This window comes from Chiloscyllium plagiosum, chromosome 8 (assembly GCF_004010195.1).
Source record: "Chiloscyllium plagiosum isolate BGI_BamShark_2017 chromosome 8, ASM401019v2, whole genome shotgun sequence".
NCBI classification, from domain to species: Eukaryota; Metazoa; Chordata; class Chondrichthyes; order Orectolobiformes; family Hemiscylliidae; genus Chiloscyllium; species Chiloscyllium plagiosum.
In genome coordinates this window covers 90155209-90178257 of record NC_057717.1, presented here as the reverse complement: position 1 = coordinate 90178257, position 23049 = coordinate 90155209, and the positions used below count along the sequence as shown (strand labels likewise).

At 44.0% G+C, this 23049-nt stretch overlaps 1 protein-coding gene across 17 annotated transcripts in view; it reads left to right on the top strand.

Annotated features, from left to right (window-relative positions):
* Window positions 1-23049, top strand: part of LOC122552175 (adhesion G protein-coupled receptor L1-like) — a 588240-nt gene that overhangs the window by 487335 nt on the left and 77856 nt on the right. For 12 of the 17 annotated variants that reach the window (XM_043694724.1, XM_043694735.1, XM_043694723.1 and 9 more), the window contains 8 exons: window positions 239-424; window positions 2588-2626; window positions 3352-3535; window positions 5028-5150; window positions 7660-7865; window positions 11720-11893; window positions 14353-14562; window positions 21165-21385. In XM_043694724.1, the coding sequence (XP_043550659.1) occupies window positions 239-424; window positions 2588-2626; window positions 3352-3535; window positions 5028-5150; window positions 7660-7865; window positions 11720-11893; window positions 14353-14562; window positions 21165-21385 (1343 nt within the window). The remainder of the gene's footprint in view (window positions 1-238; window positions 425-2587; window positions 2627-3351; window positions 3536-5027; window positions 5151-7659; window positions 7866-11719; window positions 11894-14352; window positions 14563-21164; window positions 21386-23049) is intronic. The other 5 variants (XM_043694732.1, XM_043694736.1, XM_043694725.1 and 2 more) reach the window with 1 other exon arrangement.

The following is a 23049-nucleotide window of genomic DNA, read 5'->3' as shown; positions in this document are numbered from 1 at the left end:
AAAAGCTCCTTATGGGAATGGAAGAGGGGGTTCTGGATGTGATTTCCCCTTTTGACGATCAGTGTAGACTTGATGGGCCTTTCTCTGCACTGTAGAGATTCTATGATTCTAACTGGTCCAACTCACCTCACGTACCTGAGAAATGATTTCCAGTCCACCCAGCACAATGAGCCAGTATTTTCTTTCTTCTGGGATCTTCCAGCACTGATTGTGCATAATTTGGACCTTGCTTTGACAGATTAAGAGTGGAGAGAATGCAGCTAACATTGCGAATGAGCTGTCCCGGCACACTAGAGGCCCAATTTATGCTGGCGATGTCAGCTCCTCTGTCAAACTGATGGAGCAACTACTGGATATTCTTGACGCCCAGCTGCAGGCTCTGAGACCCAGCGACAAGGAATCAGCAGGACGCAGTTACAACAAGGTTTGGGCTATTTTCCTTAATGGTGACTGCTGTTATTATAGGGTACAGTCAGCATTCACAAGACCTGCAGTTCAGAGGACTGGGGTACTGCAGAGAGGAGAGATAAAGAATGCAGAGCATGGAGACTACACAGAGAAGAGTGCAACAGTGAATGCAGAGTGGGGAGTAAAAGAGAGAGAATACACAGTAAAGAAAGAGAATGCAGAGTGGAAAACAAGAGAGAAGGAGAATATATGGCAGAGAAAGAATAGAGTGGAGCATGGAGAACAGAAAGAAAGAGCGAATGCAGAGCTGAAAGGGCATAAATCCAGAGCTGACAGAAAAAATGCAAAGTGATGAGAAAAAGAGAAAGAGGGAGAGAATGAAGAGAGAGACGAAGGCAATACAGTGAAGTGAAAAAAACATAGATCAAAGAGAGTACAAGGGAATGCAGAGCTGAAAGGAAGTGAATGCAGAATAGACAGCGAAAATACGGAGAGTACAATCTGGAGTGAAAGAATGCAGAGTAAAGAGTTAATGCAAACTAGGAGTGGTGGGGGCTAGAAAGAGAGAAGAAAGAAAGAGAATGAACATTAAAGAGAATGGAGAGAAGGTAAAGCAGGGACAATATCATCAGACCAGAGAGATAAAGAGAACATAGACTGGAGAGAGATAGAAATAGAATGCATGTCACAGAGAAAGAAAGAGGGAGAAAACAGACCAGACAGACACTCCATCCACCGTTCCAAACGTCCACTCTCTGCCTCACCCCTCCTTCCCTATCCTAATCGTCCCCTTCCTATTCACTAAATAGATAAAGTGTTTAAAGCAACCAGAGAGAGAAGGGGTGGCCAGCAGCTGTAGCTGGATGAGGAATATATATTAATCTTGGAAACTGAGTTCACAGTAGCAGTTTTTAAGATGAACTATCACAATATGTGAGTGTTTCTTGCACAGCTTGTATAGTGGGAGGTGGGTGTCAGCTGAAAGAATGCCTTTTCAAACATGCTCCAGAAATAGCAAGAGCAAAGATTCTGTATTAATGCAGAGCATATAATGGAAGTATTTATTTGCACTGTGAAGTGGAATTGGAGAGAAAAGGTTGACAGTGTGGAGGAGGAAGAAAATGTGTAAAACAACACTTGGAGTTGAGTGTCAGTAGGCATGAGGTCATCACTTGAGACCTCAGAGAACATTTTTAATAATGAAAATACAAGGAACAGAATTAAATTTGAGGCATTTTAAATCTTGGAGACTGATATGGAAAGTAGTTGGAAAAGCTTCTGGTATTTTGACCTTCATTGCAAGAGGACTACAATGCATAAAGATTAGGAAGTTAGTCTACAAATGCTCAGGAGCTGAAGTTAGACCCGACCTAGACCACTACACCAGTTTCCATCACTGAAGAACTGATCAATTTCTGAGGAAGTGCATCCAGATTTATTACAATGATGCTGAAACTCAGAATAGGGTTATGGTTATATGAAGGTGGTCAGAGGTTGTGTACTCACTGGAATACAGAGGATTGCAAGGAGATCTAACCACATTTGGAGTAACTATAGTGACCCAGAAGGAAAATCCAGTACAACTTGCAAATGAGAGATGCTGGTTCGACCCTGAATATCTCAGAATTGAGGTCCAGTACTGCCAGGGCATTCATTTCCAAATATAACAGGGGATGATAATTATTCCCTCTCCTTGGTTAAGGAGCAGTGGGAAAAGTCCTAAACAAGTGGTAATAATCTTAAAATTAGGGCTAAGCTATTCACGAACGCATACAGGAAACATATTTTCACCCAAAGAAACCTGGGATCTCTTCTTTCCTGTAAGGCCAAGAATACAAGAGGACAATTGGAGCTCCTGGAGCTAAGGTTAATCAGTCTTCGTTCTTTGTTTGGCCAGGGTAAAAGAGTGAGGTGGGATATTGGGATTTGGGTAAAGCTCAGCCATGGTCTTATGGGATGGTGCAGCAGGTTCAACTATGTTTGCCCTCAGCCCAACACTGCACCTCATGGTACAGAGGGGCACAATGGTGTATCTGGGGCAAAAGAGAGTTCAGGACGTCAACAATTTAGAAGAGCAGAGAAGGTGGTTCACAGCAGTGGGATCTTCCTCTGCATGTGACAGTTTCAGAGAATGTGTGACAAATGTTGTGTTTTCCTCTCTCTCTCCCAACGGGCACAGATACAGAAACGGGAAAGGACCTGCAGAGCGTACATAGAGGTACGTGAGTGTTTGTGTGAATGTGTTGGGGTTGGATTCATGGATTTTGCACAGTTGCTGGATATTTATTTGTAACCTCTTCTACCTCCTCAACACAGCCTCCTTCCTCTCCCTGTCTGTAGTTCACCCCCACACCCTAAGAAGTCAAGTGGGAACACTCTATCTGAAGATCTGAAGATCACCAGGTGGTGGCATAAAAACATATTGCAGCTTTTTCTTTATTCTTTCATGGGATGTAGGCCTCACTGTTACCCATCCCCAGATTCCCTCAAGAAGGAGAGCGATTGTGCATCTTGTGATTTAGGGACACCCACAGTGCCATTAGGAAGGAAGAGGCAGGATTTTGACCCAGCAACATTGAAGAAATAATGAAATATTTCCAAGTCAGTATGGTGGTGTTCCCTTATATCTCCTGCTCCTGTCCTTTTGGATGGTAGTGGTCATGGGTTTGGGAGATGCTGTCAAAGGAGCCTGGATGAGTTGTTGCAGTGCATCTTGTAGACAGTACACACTGCTGCCACTGTGCGCTGCACTGGTCTAATCTAGCCTGGTAGAGCAGAGATTGGGACTGTCTGGGCTGGGGTGTTCTGTATGGCGATAGACTGTGCTCTCCATCATATCCCAGAGATTGTTCACTTATTACTGAGACTCCAGAGCAATGCTGGAGAGGTTGGCAACTCAATCCCAAAGTCCATGATCTTAATACAAATGTGATTTGCTTGCAGGCTGTTGTACAAACTGTCGATAACCTACTGAGACCAGAGGCTCTGGAATCATGGAAAGATATGAACACCACGGAGCAGGTTCACACAGCAACCATGTTGTTGGATATCTTGGAGGAGGGGGCCTTCCTACTGGCAGACAACCTCAAAGTGCCTGCTCGAGTCAACACCACAACTCAGAATGTCGGTGAGTATTGATGGGGGTGTGCAGTATCCATGGTAACAACAAGTTAGTGACCTATTTGCAAGCCCTGGATTCCTGAAAGGGGTGGGGTTATCTTATGATTGTTAACACTCGTAGCTCTAATCTCTTGCTTCCCCCAGCCTCCACAACCCCCACCCAAATGGGGTGGGTTAGTTCAGTTGGCTGGACAGCTGGTTTGTAATACAGAGTGATGCTAACAGCATGGATTCAATGAAGGTTCAACAGAAGGTTCAAATTTCCCAGCAGCTGAGGTTACCATGAAGGATTATCCTTCTCAACCTCACCCCTTTTCGGAGGTGTGGGTAACCCTCAGTTTAAATCACCACCAGTGTTTCTTTCTAATCAGAGAGCAGATGTGCCCAACCTTCCAAAGTCATGCCTTGTAACTTGAACCCCGTTTTTGTCCTTGTTAAATTCCTTGGCATTCTTAGTTTAATTCCACTGTCTTCCTCCTTTTTTCTCTGAACACTGTCTTCCTGTCATGTGTGCTGCCTCACTTTGTCACAGAGAGATCTGTTATCATCAGACAGAACATCTTTACTGCCACACGAGCCCTGTGTCCCTCTGTGTACTTCATACGCAGCAGCCATCTGTGAATTGATTTACCTCCACTCACCACAGACTCTGTTTGTACATCCTACCCTGCCTGGACTCCGATTAATCTAATGCCAACGTCTGTTGGTATAATTGAGATCTGAAGGCTGTTTCGGACTTGAATTATCCTCTGTGCATTTATAGAGGAAATGAGAAACCTAGTCCTCTTCCCAAAGAATAACCACAAAATGTTTCTCTTTCCTCTCTCTGTCTATCTCACACTGTCTACCCATTTCTATGTTACTATTTTTCTGTTCTCTGTCCCCTTGCTTATTTGGTTCTTTTTATTGATCTGTCTCTTCATTTTGTCCTTTTTTCTGTTCCTGTCCTTTGTCCTCTTTGTTGGGATCTCTGGTGCTCTCTCTTCCACTGTTGCTCCCTTAATCTACATTGACCATTTCTCCTGTATGTTTCATTGTCTGTTTCAACTGATCATGTCTCTCACATACACTGTCTTGGTCTTTCATGCCCTCTTTTGTATTTCAAATTTTTCTTTCCTTCACCCATTCCTAACTTCTACTGTCTTTTCTTCTCACCTCTTCTCCTTTTCACACCCCTCTATCCCCATTCCCCTTTTTCATTCTGCCTCTCCTTTCTCCTCTTATTCTCTCTTGCTCTTTCTACTCCACTACTCTTGTCCTCTCTCCTTTTCTTTCCATTCCTCACTCTTCATCTCCCTCTCCACCACCCCTTCCCATTATCTCGCATGTCCCTTGCTCCACTTTCTCTCCTCTCCCTCTTTCTCCCCACCTCCTGCTCCTTTCCTCTCCTCTGATCTCACCCTCGAAACTTATGCTTCTCCTTTCACTCATTCAAACCTCACTCCCCCTTCTCCCTTCAATCCCCTCTCTATTTCTCTCTATGTTTCTCCTTCCAACAGTATTTGAAGTCTGTGTGCTCAACACTGAAGAGCAGGTGAAGGAGCTGACATTTCCAAATGGTTATCTGACAGAAAGCTTTATCCAGATCTCGCCAAACACCATCAAACAGAACAGCCGCAATGGTAAGTGTGGATACAAGGTAGACTGTATACATCTGGAAATGAACCTTCAAGCTTAGTGAGCAAACCTACATCCGAAATCTCAACCTAAGCTACGAATCGTCTCAAAACTCGCAGTTTACTCCCACACTTCAGAAATGTGTTGGCTGAGTGGAGACCATTCAGGTTCACAAAATGTATTCTCCCTTTATTTCCCCAGCACCACCACCCCATTGCAACAATAATCTTCCCAAAGCAAGGCCTCTGTATGAAGGAGGGGCACCCATTGTATTTAGAAAAGTTGTTTGTACAGTGGTAATGGCAAGAGACATAAGTTAATGCTCTGGAGATCTGAAATAAAAACAGAAATTTCTGGCAAAACTCAGCAGCACTTGTGAGGAGAAAGCAGAGTTAATATAGCATTCACAGTTGTTTGTTTTATTTTAATGCTCTGGGGGGAAATAGGTCAAATCCCATCAAGGCAGCTAGTGGAATTTAACTGTTTCTTTGAAATCTAGAATTGAAAACTAATTTGGGAATCATGACAGCTATTGACAATTGTCATAAGAGCTCACTTGGTTAACTCGTACTTTAAGGAAATTGGTCAACCAATCTGACTTATGTGTGATTCCAGATAGCACATAATGTTGCTGACTCTTAACTACCCTCTGAAATCCCTCTCGAACCACTCTATTCAGGACCATTAGAGATGGGTGCTAAATTTTCGCCTAGCCAGTGATGCCAACAAACCATAAAAGAATATAAAAATTCAAAGAAACAGGGTTGATCTGTTAATCGAAGTGCGATTCCTCCTCCTTTGAAAGACCCTTCTGACCTTGACACTGTTATCCAATCATAAAAAAGGAGACTAAGAGAACCTTCTCTCTAATTTCCCCAACCCCACCCTCAGCACACTCTCAAATCCTTCTGGCTTGAGTATTTGTCTCTATCATTTGCCTGAAGATTCCCTCCATTTTTTGTCTGTCTTGTATAGGCAAAGACAATGATTGTACAGCTATGAACTGAGACCTACAAACACTGGTACTCTCACCACAGACCCTCACAGAGCAACAAGTGAAACATGAGGGCAAGCAACTGGAAGTCTCACTGGCTGGCAACGGGCAGTACCAGGTCCTGGCAACAGTTGGCCCCAACAATCAAGTCTCTTGGCAATGGACAGCCCTGGATACTGACAATGTAGTCATGGCTACAGTCAGTGATGGGAATGGCAATCTTTGGTCCCAGCTAGTGATCATCATGGCAACAAGCATTCCTTGACCCTAGTAACAGGACATCCTGAATCCTGTAAATGGAAAGTCAAGAAAATTGGCAGTACCTGGTCCTAGCAACTCATGGTCATGGCAGCAGGGTAGCCCATGGTCCCAGTTTCAAGCAGCCATAGGTACTGGCACCAGTCGGTCACAAGACCAGGTTGTCGTTTGAGCTCCATGAGGGCTTGAGAGCTAGACGGCTGAATGATACTGGGGGTAAAAGGCTCTGTTCCCTCAAGTACAGGCGATTGAGAAATAATCTAATGGTACATTTAAGTTATAAAGGCATTTGATAAATCAGATAGAGAATGACTTCCTGGGTGGGGTGGTATGTTCAGGGGTGTGGGGTTGGTGGTGATGGTAGGGTGGTAAGGGTTGAGTTCAGTACAAGAGAACATCAACTTGACATAAGCGCTGAAGTAATGACTGGAAGGAATTCTTCATACAAAGACTAGTGAAATATAGAACATGCCACAACATGCCTGGACAACAGTCCAGTGACGAGGTTGGGGGCAGGCAGGGTGGAAGTGACAGAGGATGACAAATGACAAATTTCAAGACCAAGAGAGAGAGTCTTTGTTGAGTACCATGGAATGTGGGGTGTAGTGACTGGTTAATGGAACCATGGGACAGATCAGCCAGGATCTTACTGAATCACACTAAATTAAAAATGATATATGACACAAAAATAGGCCATTTGGCCTAACCAGTCCATGCTGGTGTTTATGTATCTATGACACTTTTTACCTTCTGTCATCATCTAAATCTCCCATCATAGCCCTGTATTACAATCTCCCTCATGTGGTTGTCTAACATACATTGATACTGTTCATTTGAACAACCCCCTGTGGCTGCAACCTCCACAGTTACTCTCTGGATAGCGACACTTATCTCCAATCTTGCTATTGGATTTCTTGATGACCATCTTATAGTGATAGCTTCTAGTCCAGCTGTATCCACTCGAGCAAAACCTTGCACCATTGTATAAGACCCAAATGGTCACCCCCTCAGCCTTTGGAGAGCACTGACAAAACAAGCTTGAGGGGCTGAATGGCTTGTTCCAGTTTCTACAAAGAGCAAAAACGTGACGGAAGCACACTTACATTCCCTGGGGGGTGAGTTAGAGGGGGAAGCACAGTAAATGTTTTGGGGGTACAAGAACCTACTGGGTAAAGAACAGATTTAGCAAACAGTCCTGAAAGTTCATTCAAGCCTCATTGAACCAACTAGGACTCACTGTTACCTGCTGTTGTTTCCCACAGGGGTTGTGAAGGTGGTGTTAATCCTGTACAACAACCTGGGCCAGTTTCTATCAACAGAGAATGCCACAGTGAGAATGGGCACAGATGTCAGTAGCCAGAGCACTTCCATCGTCGTCAACTCTCAGATCATTGCTGCTTCCATCAACAAGGAGTCAAGTCGGGTCTTCCTCACTGAGCCAGTGATCTTCACCCTGCAGCACCTCGATGTAGGTATCCTGGCAGACTACAGGGGACAGGCTAGAGCAGTTAGGAAGACACTGGTACTTTGTTTCAATCGCCCATACAGTCCACCATATTTCTTTAGTATTCTCGCTCAGGATGTAGACGTCACTGACTAGACCAGCGTTTATAGTCATATAAAAATATGGAACAGCCATTTAGGACTGAGTTAAAGAGAAATGTATTCACCCGGAGAATAGTGAGCCTGTGGAATTCACTGTAACAGAAAGCAGTTGAGGCCAAAACATTTGATCCCTTTAGTCCTAAGAAGTATACCCAACTCCTTCTTGAAAACATTCAAAGGGTACGGGGGAGATTACTGTGTTGGATGATCAGTCATAATTGTATTAATTGGTGGAGCAGGCTGGAAGGGCCCAATTGGCCAACTCCTGCTCCTAGTTTCTGTGTTTCTACGTTTATTCCCTAATTGCCACTTCATGTGGCAGTGGAGAGCTCCCTTCTTAAACCACTACAGACCATCCCCAGCGATACTGGAAAATATATTTCCAAATCAGGATGGTGTGAGTCTTGGAGGGCAATTTACCGATGGTGACAATCCCATGTATATGAATATGTTTCTATGTTATAATGGTTGTGCATTTGAAGGTGATAGGAGCTTTGATGATACACACTGCCGGTACTGAGTATTGCTGCTGGAGGAAGTTTCTTCACTCACTCTGGGTCAAAATTCTGGAAAGTTCCTCTGCTGAATAGTACTGGGGTTTCCATACACTGAATGAACTGCAGCAGTTCAAGAACGCAGCTCACCATCACTTTCTCAAGGGTAATTAGGGATAAGCAATAAAGACTGCCTTAGCCAGTGACACCCACATCTCATGAATGAATGAAACACATTCTATCAACGTAAACATTTTCCTTCCTGCATGCCATTCTATGTCCTATCTGGTTTATGAGATAACACTTGCACTAATCTATTGGTACCTTGTTCTGAATTAATGCATTAGCCAAGATACATTCTACATTATCTCGTGCTTTAAGCTAATCCTGCAACCTGCACTTTGAAATACTGGTCTGGAGTATATTGGGCTGTGGGTGTCAGCATGTACACTGTCCCTGAGGCTGCTCACTCCTTCCCATTGAGTTTGGCTCTTCAACTCCTTAAGGACTGTAACACCCCTTATTTACATCCATACACTGTGGTCTAAGACCTCCATCTTCATATACTCATTTTAGACTAGTGTCTTCTCTCTTGTGGATCTCAGAGGCATATCATCAGTTACATCATTGTGATATATGTGAATCTAATTAAATCACATTTTGTCCTGTCGCTCTATCTTGCACTATGACATTTCCTAGCAGGTTCAATACAATAGAGGTCCTTGCCTCTCACAGGCATGCATTTTTCCAACAGTATCTGGGCTTTTACTTTAGTTCAACTCATAACATTCATACCATCAAAGCAGAAGGTTGTGGATTCAAGCCTCACTGCAGCCCTTGTTTGAATGATCTGTGCTGACAGCTCAGTGCCATTCATCAGGGTTCCATGTTCTGCTCTGTTAAGCTGAGGCCTTCATCTACCCCGTTTAGGTAATTGGAAAAGATCTCATTGATGCCATTTGAAGGAGAGCTCGCGACCAATTTTCAACCCTCAACCAACATTTTCACTAACCTGCACAACCACTCCAAGAGTCTGCATACCACAATCAGTGTGCCAACACCATTCCTAGCAGCAACTTTCACTTTCGGAAGTCAATGTCATGCACAGACCTCACAGGTCCCTGCAGAAGAAAACAAAATTAGAGGGAACATAACCCTAAAGCAACTAACTGGTCACTCAACTCCCCACTGTTGGGATTTTCCCATGTCAGCTGTGCTACCATGCTTATTTATCTTGGTGTCACACTTGATCCTGAGATAAACTCCCAACCTCATATTCACACCATCGTCAATCGGATTATTTCCACTTTATTGTCATCCTCAACCTCACGTGACTCAGCTCATCTTCTGCTGAAATCTTCATTGAAGCCTCTGTTGTATCTACACTCAATCACTTCTGGCTCATCTCCAACATTCTACCCTCTTCAGACCTTGAGGCCATCATAACTCTGTCACCATGTCTTAACTCATAGGAAATACACTCCCCTTCCATTTCTATACTCACTGACCGATGTTAACCCACAATCCAGCAAGTTTGATTTTGAAACTCATTATCAAAATCGTCCAAATCCTTGGTCTCTTTGTCCCACAGCTCCCTGTGGTATGTGCTCTCCTCTAGTACTGGTCCCTGGGTATCCCAATCATAATCTTTCCACCAGTGGACACTATGAACCTTAAACTTCCTGGGGCCCTAGCTCTGGAGTTCCTTCCTTACATCTCTCCAACAGCCCCCTACATCCCCTTCCAAACACACATTGCAGTCACAGACACAGACACAGACGCGCACGCACATATATACACACACACATACACACACGCATACTGAGCGACATAAATACAGACACACCTCTACATTGCACTCCTCCTTTCAGATACTTATTAAAACCAAGCTCTTTCAGTAATCTTCTGGTCCTCTGACCTAATCTCTCCTTACAGTTCAGTGTCATATTTTGTTTATAATGCTTCCATGAAGTATCTTGGGATGTTTCTTTGTGTCAAAGGTATTACATGAGTATAAGTCCTCATAGACTATATGCACAATATGCACATTTTCCATGAATACTAACACTGGCAGTGAATAACAAGGATGTTTGAGGCTGACATTCTATATGATATGCAGTCGGTTCTAATATAACGCAATAGTTCAGTTCCCGTGCAATCTCTTGTTATAAGAAAATCGTACAAAGGCCACACTATTTAAACTAATGGGGCCAGAATCGCGTTACTACCAATACAGGTAAGGAAAGTTCAAGTTCTGCAAGTAATGGTCTAAATTCTTTAATTGCGTTAAAGCCAACTCATGTTGAAGTAACACAAGTTATAACAGAACCGACTATACTGATTGGGAAAGGCAAGACAGCTGATGGTACTCTGTAGAATGGAGTGAATGGGAAGGGATGACAGGCTATGGAATTCTACAGCATGGAGTGAATAGAATTATAAAATCCCCACAGTGTGGAAGCAGGCCATTCAGTCCATCAAGTCCACACCTCCCCTGTGAAGAGCATCGCACCCTGACCCACCACCACAGGAAAGGGATAAACCGATGGGATTTTGTAAGATGGGGTGAATAGGAAGGGAAACAGCCTATGCGATTCTACAGCATAAACTGAATAGGAAGGGGAACAGCCAAAGGGATTCTGTAGAATGGAGTGAATAGGAAGGGGAACAGCCTGTGGGATTCTATAGTGTGGAGTGATTAGGAAGGGGAAGTGTGTGTGTGTGATTTTATAGGATGAAGTAAATAGGAAGGGGGACAGCCTATGACGTCCTATGGGAGGAGTGGGATTCTATTGGATGGAGTGAATTGCAAGAGGGGGCAGCCTATGGGATTTTATATTATGGAGTGATTAGAAAAAGAAACAACCTATGAGATTCCACGGTATGGACTGAATAGGCAGGGGATAGAGTCTGTGTGATTTTATAGGATGGAGTGATTAGGAAGGGGAGCAACCTATGGGATTCTACAGGATGAAGTGAATAGGAAGGGGAATAGCCTAAGCGATTCTATAGTATGGAGTGAATGGAAAAGCTATGAGATTCTATAGGAGTGAATAGGAAAGGATAAGAGACTCTGGAATTCAACGGATGGAATTGATAAGAAAGGGTAACAGCCTTTCTAGGATTCTAGGATGGAGTAAATGGGAAAGGCTTGGATACACACTGAAATTTTGTGTATTTTTTTCGGAGACCCAACATTTAGCTGATATCTTTGCTCTTTCAGTCGAAAAACCACTTCAATGCAAACTGCTCATTCTGGAATTACTCAGAACGAACCATGATGGGGTTTTGGTCAACACAAGGTTGTCGTCTGATAGAGAGTAACAGAACTCACACAGCCTGTGCCTGCAGCCACCTTACCAATTTTGCAGTGCTGATGGCTCACAAGGAGATTTTGGTAAGTGGCTCTGTGACATTTGATCATTCCCTTTAAATGTAATCTTTTTACCACTAATGCAGGTATCATTGGCTGGGCCAGCATTTATTGCCAATTCCTAAATACCCTGGAAACGTTGGTGGCAAACTTAGCTTCTGTAGTCCATAGAGTGTAGGTAGGACCCACAAATGCTGTTAGAGAGGGTGTTCCAGGATTTTGGCCCAGGGTCATTAAAGGAACAATGATATATTTCCAAGCCAGAATGGTGAGTGGCTTGAAAGAATGGAGTGGTATTCCTATGTATCTGCTGCCCTTGTCCTTCCAGATGTCTTAGTGAGCTTGCAAAGCATATTGCAAGTGGCCCACCCATATTGTGCCCCTGTGCGTTTGTGTTGGAGAGAATGGATGTTTGTGGATGTGGTCCCAATCAAGTGGGGCTGCTTTTCTCCTGGATGTTGTCAAGCTTCTCAAGTGTTGTTGGAACTGCATCCATCCAGACAGTATTGCATCACACTCCTTGTGCCTGGTAGATGGTGAATTGAGTTGGGTGTTAGGAGGTGAGCCACTCACTGCTGGATTTCTAACCTGTGAGCTGTTTTTGTGGGCACAATTCACACTTGGGTGTTGGTTCATGGGGAACAGGCAACTTTCCATTCTAGCAGTTTCAGAGGCTTTGAAAGCTGACTACACCGAATGCTAGCTAGATAAAAGTGGTAGGGCCGAAGGGAATAAATGAACCAGTCGGGTTTTTCTGACAATTGAGCAGTTAACACTCTTGGCACTGTTTCACAAATCCCCAGGTTTACTAGATTCAACTTCACAACTTGTCATAACAAGGTTTGAACTCATGACCTCTGCCATAGTTTTATGTACAGTTTCGGTCACTGGAAGCTGTTCAAAGAAGATTGATTCCGTTGATAAAGGGAATTTTATAAAAGGAAAGTTTGAGCAGATTGGGCTGATATTTATTGCAGTTCAGAAGATTGAAAAGTGATCTTATTAAAATGTAGAAGATTGTCAGAGGGCTTGGCAAGTTAGCCCTAATGCAGACAGAACAGATGCTGAGAGATTCTTTCCTCTCGTGAGAGAACCTAGAACCAGGAAGCTCAGTTTCAAAATAAAATAAGTTACAAGATAAGGTGGGAGAATTCAAAACGAGGGGCATATTTTTAATGTGAGAGGAAAAAGATTTAGAAAGGACATGAGGGCAATGTTTTTACACAGAGAGTGGTTCATTTATGGAATGAACTACCAGAGAACTGGTGGATGCAGGTACAGTCACAACATTTAAAAGACATTTGGATAAGTACATGAATAGGAAAGGTTTGGAGAGATATGGGCCAAACACCAGGGACTAGTTTAGTTTGGAAGCATGGTTGTTCCAAAGGGTCTGTTTCCATGCTTTATAACTATAAATTTGGAAATTAATTTACCACTTTTTATGCTCCATCCTTATTTTTTGCAAAGTTATGTCAGGTTTAAGTGGACAGAAGGAGACATCGTGGGTACTGTCCCTACCTCTGAGCCAGGTTCAAATCACTAACTACGGTTCTGAGCTAAGATATGATTGTAAAAGTGTACAGAAACTAGGAACAGGTGTTGGTACTTCCTGATGAAGGGCTTTTGCCCGAAACGTCGATTTTCCTGCTCCTTGGATGCTGCCTGACCTGCTGTGCTTTTCCAGCACCACTCTGATCTAAATCCCATTGGCCCTTCAAACCTGCTCCACCATTTACTATGATCATTGGTGAACCTTTATTTCAGTTCCATATTCTCACTTTCTTCCCATACCCCTTGATGCCTTTAAAATCTAAAAATATGTCTATCTCCTCCTTGAATATACTCAGTAATCTGGTCTCCATAGCCTTCTGTGGTAGAGAATTCCACAAGTTGACCACCCTCTGAGTGAAGAATTGTTTCCTCATCTCAGTCCTAAATATCCGTCTTGTATTTTGAGACTGTGAACGATGGTTCTGGACTCCCCAACTAGGGAAACATCCTCCCTCCAACCCAGTCCTTCAGAAATTTATATGTTTCAACCAGACTCTCTCTCATCCTTCTAAACTGATGAATCCGTGTGTGCTAGATAGTGTGGTACTGAGCTAACATGACACAGGCACAAAACTCAAAACTCAAGTAACAGAAATACCCAAAACGAACCAACTATCCCAGAAGCTAAAGATGCCCAATGGTGTGGTACTGAGCCAGAGGGACCAGGCAACTCTGGGTTGGGGAAACTAGAGGCTTAGTTTGGATCAGATCCTTGTAAACCCTTTCACCCAATGTATTGCTGAAGGGAAGTATTATTTTAGGCACTATTGGTAGAAAGTAGACAAAGAAATGATGTTAAAAATCTCTATGGACTCAACCTGTTCAGGAGCTCACTTTACTTTTGGTGTTTTCATGGGCCTTGCTGTTACTAAGTGTCTCCTTTATGGCCGTGTTGACTTATTTCACTGAGATCCCTCTTTTCCCCTCAGTATGAAGACCGAATGCACAGGTTGCTGCTATCTGTTATCACCTGGGTGGGCATCGTCATCTCCCTCGTCTGCCTCACCATCTGCATCTCCACGTTTTGCTTCCTTCGAGGAATTCAGACAGACCGCAACACTATTCACAAGAACCTCTGCATCAACCTCTTCATTGCAGAACTCATCTTCCTCATCGGTATCAACAAAACTCAGTATCAGGTGAGTGCCTCCAGTTCCAAGGACAGAGTTGGGAGCAAGAGTAGGTGCAGGTCAAAGGGTACACATGACTAATAAGGCCCAGGGAGAGTTAAAGATCATTTGCAAAGTTGGGTTTGAGATTTTGTTTTATTCTTGTACAGTGTGTGGGCATTGCTAGCTGGTCCATATCTATTGTCTGTCCCTAATGGCTCTCGTGAAGCAGTGCTGAACTGTATTCTTGAACTAATGATGTAGAGGTGCCTGATAAAGGAGCAGCACTCTGAAAGCGAGTACTTTGGTGCTTTGTGATTTTCAACCTCCTGAACTAATACAGTCCAAGTTGTAGGTACACCACAGTGTTGTTAGGGAGAGATGTCTTGGATTTTTAAGCCGGCGATAGTGAAGGAGCAGCAATACAATGGCTCGAAGGGGATCTTGCGAGCAGTGGTGTTCCCATGCAGTGCTGTCCTTGTCCTGATAAGATGGTCAAGAGCATGGGTTTGGAGAGTGCTGTCTAAGGAGCCTTGGTGAGTTGTTGAAGTGTATCTTAGATGGTACACACTGCTGGAGGGAGTGGATATTTGTAAATCAAATAGGCTGCTCTGTCCTTGATGGTGTCAAGCTTCTTATTGGAGTATTCCATCACGCTCCTGACTTGTGCCGAATAGATGATGGAGATGCTTTGGGGAATCAGGACGTTATTCGCTGTAGTGTTCCCAACCTTTTCTTGCTGTTGTGGTTCAATACCATCTTCTCAAGGAAATTAGGGATGTGTAATAAATACTGGCCCAGCCAGAGACACCCACATCCCATGAATGAATGTTTTAAAAGGCTGCTATATTTATCTGGTTAATGGTTAGCATCAACCATCAAGATGTGGATAGTGGGGGTTTCCTTGGTGGTAGTGTCATTAACCAATTGCAGGAGATGGTTAGATTGTCTCTTGTTGGATACAGGTCAGGAAGGAACCTCTGTTGTTTGAACTCCTCCTTGGAGATACCAACATTTGTTTGGAATCCCTTCTGTTGTGAGAAATTCATTAATTACTACAATATCTCTAAGTGGGCCCTAATGAAGACTTTCCAGTGTCCCTAATGTCCTCATAACCTTAAGCAGTCAGAGCCAATTGAATTGGGCCTAGGTTAGTTAAAATCAAACTTTGAAGTCACAGCATGTATTGCCAACTGGTTGTAGCCAGATGAACTTTCAGTTTTCTGTAGCATTAACGTAAATGTCATGAGGTTCCCCTCACAAATCAAGACTTAAAGGAATTACAGCACTCAGCAGCAAAACTTTGACAGTTCTGAAGTGTCATATTAGACACTGCCTGGCTTAGCCATCATTAGTTATTTATCAAATGTGTTTAATTATGTGTAGGTATGGTATGTTAGATTACTTACAGTGTGGAAACAGGCCCTTCAGTCCAACAAGTCCACACAGACCCACCGAATCACAACCCACCCAGACCCATTCCGCTACATTTACCCCTTCACCTAACACTACGGGCAATTTAGCATGGCCAATTCATCTAACCTGAGGGAGGAAACCCATGCAGACATGGGGAGAATGTGCAAACTACACACAGAGAGTCACCTGAGGCTGGAATTGAACCCAGGTCTCTGGCGCAGCAGTGCTAACCACTGTGCCACCGTGCCACCCACATTAATTGAGGTTTTACTTGAACTCCTATATAGAGATGCTTACTGAAACCATGAGATGGTTGACTTGTGAGGTGTACGCTTGTCGCATTTCACTCTGTAAATAAATGTAAGGATGAGTAAAGATCGGCTCCAGTTGCATCCTTCACAAACTGGCCTTCTGGGGTTGTGCAATGGTGACCGTGGTTGCTGATGTGTCTCATCAAATCTGTCTGTTGCTAAGCTCAGTAAATGCACAGGAATCTGTTGTTTTCACACATCGTTGCTTACAGCGAGAAATCTGCAGCAAAACAATGACATATTTTGCTTTGATATGATTTTAAATGTGGTAACTCAGTATTAAAAATAACATCAGCCATCTGTGTCTCTGACACTTTTGATGGAAGCTCCCTTTGTTCTGCGGAAATGTCAGTCTGGGGGTGGCCGATTTGCAAAAGCTGCCAACAAATAGGCCCTGTCACCGTCAGATAGATCAAGAGTTTGTGCATCTAAATGTTCAACTGTGCAATCGATCTAGAGGATACATCAAACTAGCATTGACATGTTACTCACTACAGCTGTCTATCCTAAGCATTCTTGTATTGCTGTTTACTGTAGAAGCCTGGATCTACCAGAGAGAGATTCAATGCTTAGTGCAAATTCTACATGGGTGGGGGTGGCAGGGGAATGCTTTCAAAAAATGTAGCTCCAACTTCAGAAGAATCCAGCTCTTTCTCTGGATAGATTCCAGTGTCGGGGGGTGTGTCGTTAACATGGTCATCCCTCAAGGCTCATTTCAATATTGGATGGCTGTCTAGATCCATCATTAAACACTGAAAATGTTAGAACCTTGGTTAATGATTAGGGATGGGTATTCCAACTCAGAGATTGGCTACAATGCTGAAAGAGGCTGTTCAGCCCATTGTCTCAATCCCAGCTCTTTGAAGTAATGGCTCACCAAGCTCCCCACCGCCCTCCTCCGCCTTGTTACATCCGTGGCCCTGCAATTTCTTTCTTTGTCTCTCTGTCTCTCTCTCACACACGCACACACACCTCTCTCTCTCTCTCTCTCTCTAAATAACTATCCGATTTTCTCTTCAATTGGATCTGCCTCCAGCCCATCTCGGGCAGTTCATTCCAGATCCTAATTAAACCCCGCTAGGGGGTTTTAAGTAAATGAAATCTTTTTACCCTGCCTTCTTTTGCTGATTTAAATTTCAAGGGGTGGTGATTTCAGAAATCACCAAAGTTGGACTGCGCTAAACAATGTTTGTGCTTAAAATTGTGTATTCTTTTTATAGCTGTTACATAGAGAGTTGAGCCAACAAACCAGTGCAGGAACTACACAAACAAGGAACAAGAGTAGGCCACTCAGCCCTTCGGGCCTGCTTTACCATTCAGTAAATTTTAATCTCAACTCTACATGTCTGCATATCCCCAATAACATTCCATCATCTTGACCATCAAGAATCCATCTACCTATGCCTTCAAAATATGCATCCACTGCCTTTTGAAGAAGGGAATTCCAAAGTCTCTCAATCATCTGGAAGGAAAAAAACTGTTTCCCCAACTCTTTTAAATGGGACCCTCTTATTTTTTAAGCATGACCCCTAATTCTAGATTCTCCCACAAGAGGAAACATCCCTTCCACATCCCCCACCAGTCAACTCCCCACAGAATCTTATTTGTTTCAACTAATTCACCTCTCACTCTTTGAAACTCCAGAGAATATAGGCCGAGCCTCTCTGGCCTTTCCTCATAAGGTTATCCGCTCATTCCAGGTATTAGTCTAATAAACCTTCTCTGAACTTCTAATGCACTAATGTCCTTCTGTAAATACAGTGACCAGAACTGTACACATTACTCCAGATGCAGTCTCACCAATGCCCTGCCTAACAGAAACATAATTCAATTTTCTTTGTAATCAAACATTAAATTTTATTAGCTTTCCTGATTACTTGCTGTACTTGCATACTAACCTTCTGTCATTCATGCATAAGGTGACCTATGCTACATACTACCAAGTAGACCAATGCACAGTTTTCAAAATAATGTTTTGTGGGCTCTTAGTAACATTTACAAACTAAGATTTAATGCCCCAAAAGTCCACTACATCACATGGGACTGAAGACACACTTAGTCCAAATGTGTGGCACTGAAAAAGCACAGCAGGTCAGGCAGCATCCAACGAACAGGAGATTCGACGTTTCGGGCATAAGCCCTTCATCAAGAATGGTGGGGGGGAAGGGGACTGAGAAATTAAACAGGAGGGGGGTGGGATTGGGGGCAAGATGCTTTGGAAGGCGAGGGGTGGATGCAGTTGAGGGGTGATGGTGAGAGATCAGAGCGGAGGGTGAGGCAGAGAGATGGGAAGGAAGATGGACAGGTGGGACAGTTCAAGAAGGCGGTGCCGAGTTGGAAGGTTGGATCTGAGATGAGCTGGGGGGAGTGGACATGAGGAAACTGGTGAAATCGATATTGATGCCGAGTAGTTGGAGGGTCCCGAGTCGGAAGATGAAGCGTTCTTCCTTCAGGTGTCAGGTGGCTATGATTTGACAGTGGAGGAGGCCACACTTAGGCCTGATAAAGGGAGGAAGAGCAAGGTCCACTCCCTGAGGGGTATTAATGGCTCAGTCAGGTGTTTTCAGTAATCCAGTCCATTTTATGATCATTTTCAGATGTCAGTCTATGTTAACAGATCTATTGAATTCCATTTCATAACTTGGCAGAAAATGAATGAAACGCAGAGAAAACTGAATGTACTCAGCTGTTGTATGATGTGGAATACCCAGAGGTTGGGCACACACCCTGAAACTGCACACTGGTTCTTTCTTAGTCCATATCCAGGTCCCAGAGATTGGAGCAGGTGAAGACCATTGAGTCTGTTTGAACCTGCATCCAATAACGATAGATCCTGTAACCTGATCTCCCGAGACTTAACAATGTGAAGGTTATAGTCTATTCCTGGGGTTTTGTCGCAAGACCTGTCCCCACACTCTAGCCCATCATTGGCTAACAACCCTATCCTCGCAATGTATTGTCCTCCTCGGCCAATCAAAAAAAAGTACATTGCTTGGCGTTCATCCAAATGATTGTTTTTCAATTCTGTGATCAATGTTTTAAAATTTGGTAAATATAAATGTTCAGAGTAAATTAAAAAAATTATTTTTGTTTTCATTTTTCTCCACATAGCAGGGTCCTGGAGAGTGATCTATAATTCCCAGAGACTCCAGGCCAGTCCTGGAGAGTTGGCAACCTGAAATTCCAGCATTCTCTCTATGTCCGTTTAATATCCCAAAATCTGTCAATCTCTCCCTTGAATACAAGCAGTAGTTGAACATCTAAAACCCTCTGTGGTAGAGAATTCCAAGGATTCGTAACTACTAAGTGGGAAAAGTAAATTCTCTTCCTCTCAATCCTAAATGGTCACCCCTTCTTGCCAACTTGCTCCTGAGATTGTATCCCTGTGGTCTCAAATCTCCAGCCGGAGGGGAAGCAACCTCTCATTGAATAACCCTGTTCATGTTGGGGTGGCATGGTGTCTCAGTGGTTAACCTCATAGTGCCAGGGACCTGAGTTCGATTGTCTGTGTGGAGTTTGCACATCCTCCCCGTGTCTGCGTTGATTTCCTCTAGGTGCTCTGGTTTCTTCCCACAATCCAAAAGGTGTGCAGATAAGGTGAATTGGCCATGCTAGATTGCCCATAGTGTTAGGTACATTAGTCAGGGGTAAATATAGAGTAGGGCAATGTGTCTGGGTGGGTTACTCTTCGGAGGGTCGGTGTGGAGTTGTTTCCACACTGTAGGGAATCAAAACTAATCTCCTTCGGAATTGCATATGTTTCAATAAGACGGTATCCCATTTTTTTAAGCTCCAGGGCATTTTGGGCTATGTTAACTGATCAAATCGTGTTTTCTTCTTGAAGACCCAAGTAATTGACCTAACCAGTTGGTCAGTTGTGTCTATCGCACTATATTGTAGAGAACTTGTTGCTTCTGTGGGACTGAGAGCTGTTATGATTTAGGATCAGTTCTCAAATGGTTTCATTTTAAGTGTGCTTGAATCATTTCAATTCACTTTAGATGTGCACAAGCTTTGCAAGACAAATGTGCCCTCACTCATGACCAACATCTCAAAACTGACCAGATGGAAGTGAATGTAGTATTTTTGACATTTGTTGTTGCTGTTCATCGTTTGCAAAGTGACACGTACCCGGTTACACTGGAGGGCCGGCACCAGTCCCGGGTCAGTTCCAGTTCAGCCCTGGTCTCAGGGCGGAAAAGCGCAGCAGGTCAGGAAGCATCCAAGGAACAGGAGAATCGACGTTTCAGGCATAAGCCCTTCATCATAATCCTAACCCCAACCTGATCCCAGCCACAAACCCAGTCTCAGTCTCCCAGTTCCCAATCTGTAATCCAGACCATGGCCAAGTCTCATTCCCTAAATCCCATATCCCAGCCACAGTCCTGGTCCCAAACCCAATTCCAACCACAGGCCATATCTCACCCACAAGCCCAGTCTCAATCTCCAAACACAACCACAAGCGCAGTTTCATTCCAAATTTCCAGCCATTCCCTCAGTCACAAACCCAAATCCTAACCACAGGCCCAGTCCCAAACACAATCCCAAAAGCAGGCTCAGTCCCAAACCCAAACACAGGCCCAGTCCCAATCCCAAATCCTAGTGACAACCCTGTCCCATTTTCCAAATCCCTGCCACAAACCCAGAGCAAATGTCTAAATCCCAGCAACAGTCCCAGTCCCATATCCAAACCCAGCCTCAGGTCCAGTCACAAACCTCAATCCCAGCCTCAATCCCAAAATCCAATCCACAATCCCAGCCAAGACCTTGTCCACGTCTCAAATTCCAGCCATAAACTCAGTCTTGATCCCAGTATCAGGCCCTAAACCCTGGCCCTCTCCTAATCCCAGGCCTGGGCCCAACATTGCAGTCACTGATGCCACTAGTTTTATGTCTCTTTTGCAGATCGTGTGCCCAATAATCGCTGGCTTCCTTCATTTCTTCTTCCTGGCGGCCTTCTCCTGGATGTGTTTGGAAGGTGTCCATCTCTACCTCATGCTGGTCGAGGTCTTTGAGAGCGAGTACTCCAGGAAAAAGTACTATTACCTATGTGGGTACTGCTTCCCTGCTCTTGTGGTTGGGATCTCTGCAGCAGTGGATTACAGGAGCTACGGAACTGACAAGGCGTGAGTAAATCAGAGGAATTCAACTTGAAATAGAGCGCAGTGGGAAAATGGATTTCCTACCATGTTGAGTTGTGTTTTTCTTTTCTTGGGATATGGGCATGTCAGCATTTGTTGCCCGTCCCTAATTGCCCTTGAAATGAATAGCTATCAAGGCCATAATAGTTAACTACATTGCTATGGATCTGCACTCACCTGTGGGCCAGTTCAGATAAGGATAACAGATTTCCTTCCCTAAAGGACATTAGTTAAATAGACAGGTGTTTACAACAATCGATGATTGGTTTGTAGTCAAAATTACTGAGACTAGCTAACTGAACAAAAATTCTGCCCTGTGCTCAGATCTAAATCCATGTCCCCAGATCATTACTTTGGCCCTCTGAATTACCAGGAAAAAGTGAGGACTGCAGATGCTGGAAATCAGAGTCAAAACGTGTGGCATTGAAAAAGCACAAAAGGTCAGGCAACAGCAGGAGAGTCAACCTTTCAGGCATAAGCCCTTCATCAGGAATGTGGGGAGAGCCCAAGGGGACTGAGAGGTAAATGGGAGGGGGATGAGGCTGGAGAGAAGGTAACTGGGAAGACGATGCATAGGTGAAGGGGGGTGGGTGATGGTGATTGGTTGGAGTGGAGGGTGGAGTGAATCGGTGAGAAGGAAGCTGGACAGGTGGGACAGTTCAAGAGGGTCGTGCCGAGTTGGAGGATTGGATCTGGGATAAGGTGGGGGGAGGGGAGATGAGGAAACTGGTGAAATCAACATTATGCAGTATGGTTAAGGTGGAAGATGAGGCATCAGGTGGCTTGGATTTGGTGGTGAAGGAGCCCAGGACTTGCATATCCTTGGTGGAGTGGGAGGGGGGGGTTGAAGTGTTTGGCTACAGGGCGGTAAGGTTGTTGAAGATGTTCCCTGAACCGTCCTGCAAGTGACAGCGCCACTACGCCCACTGTCTCCAAGTTAGATAGAATGTACGAGTTGGGAAGTCTTGCTACCACTGTAAAAGTCAACTCCTCGGAACTGTGTACATTTTTGGCCTCACTTAAGTCTTGCATGGGAGCAGTTCAGAGAAGGTTCACTCGGCTGATTCCTGAGGTGAAGGGTCATCTCATGAGGACCGGTTGAACAGGTTTGGATGTTACTCTGTGAAGTGTAGGAGAATGAGAAATAGAGTCATCGAGGTATGCAACACAGAAAAAGGCCTTGCGACCCATCACATCCATGTCAGTCAAAAACAACCATCGGGCTATTCTAATCCTATTTTCCAGCACTCAGCCTAAATAGACTTGTATGTCATGGCATCACAAGTGCATATTTAAATATTTCCTCAATGTTATGAGGGTTTCTGCCTCTGCACCTCTACATGCAGTGAGTTCCAGATTCCCACCGGCCTCTGGGTGAAAAGATTTTTCTGACATCTCCTCTAAACCTTCTGCCCCTTACCCTAATTCCATGCCCACCAGTCATTAATCCCTCTATCAAGGGGAAAAGTTTCTTCCTGTCTACCTATCTATGCCCATCATAGTTTTATACATCTCAATCATGTCCCTTCTCAATCACCTCTGTTCCAAGGAAAACAACCCCTATTTGACCAATCTCTCTTCATAACTGAAACCCTTCTGCCCAGGCAACTTCCTAGTAAATCTTCTCTGCACCCTCTCCAGTGCTATTA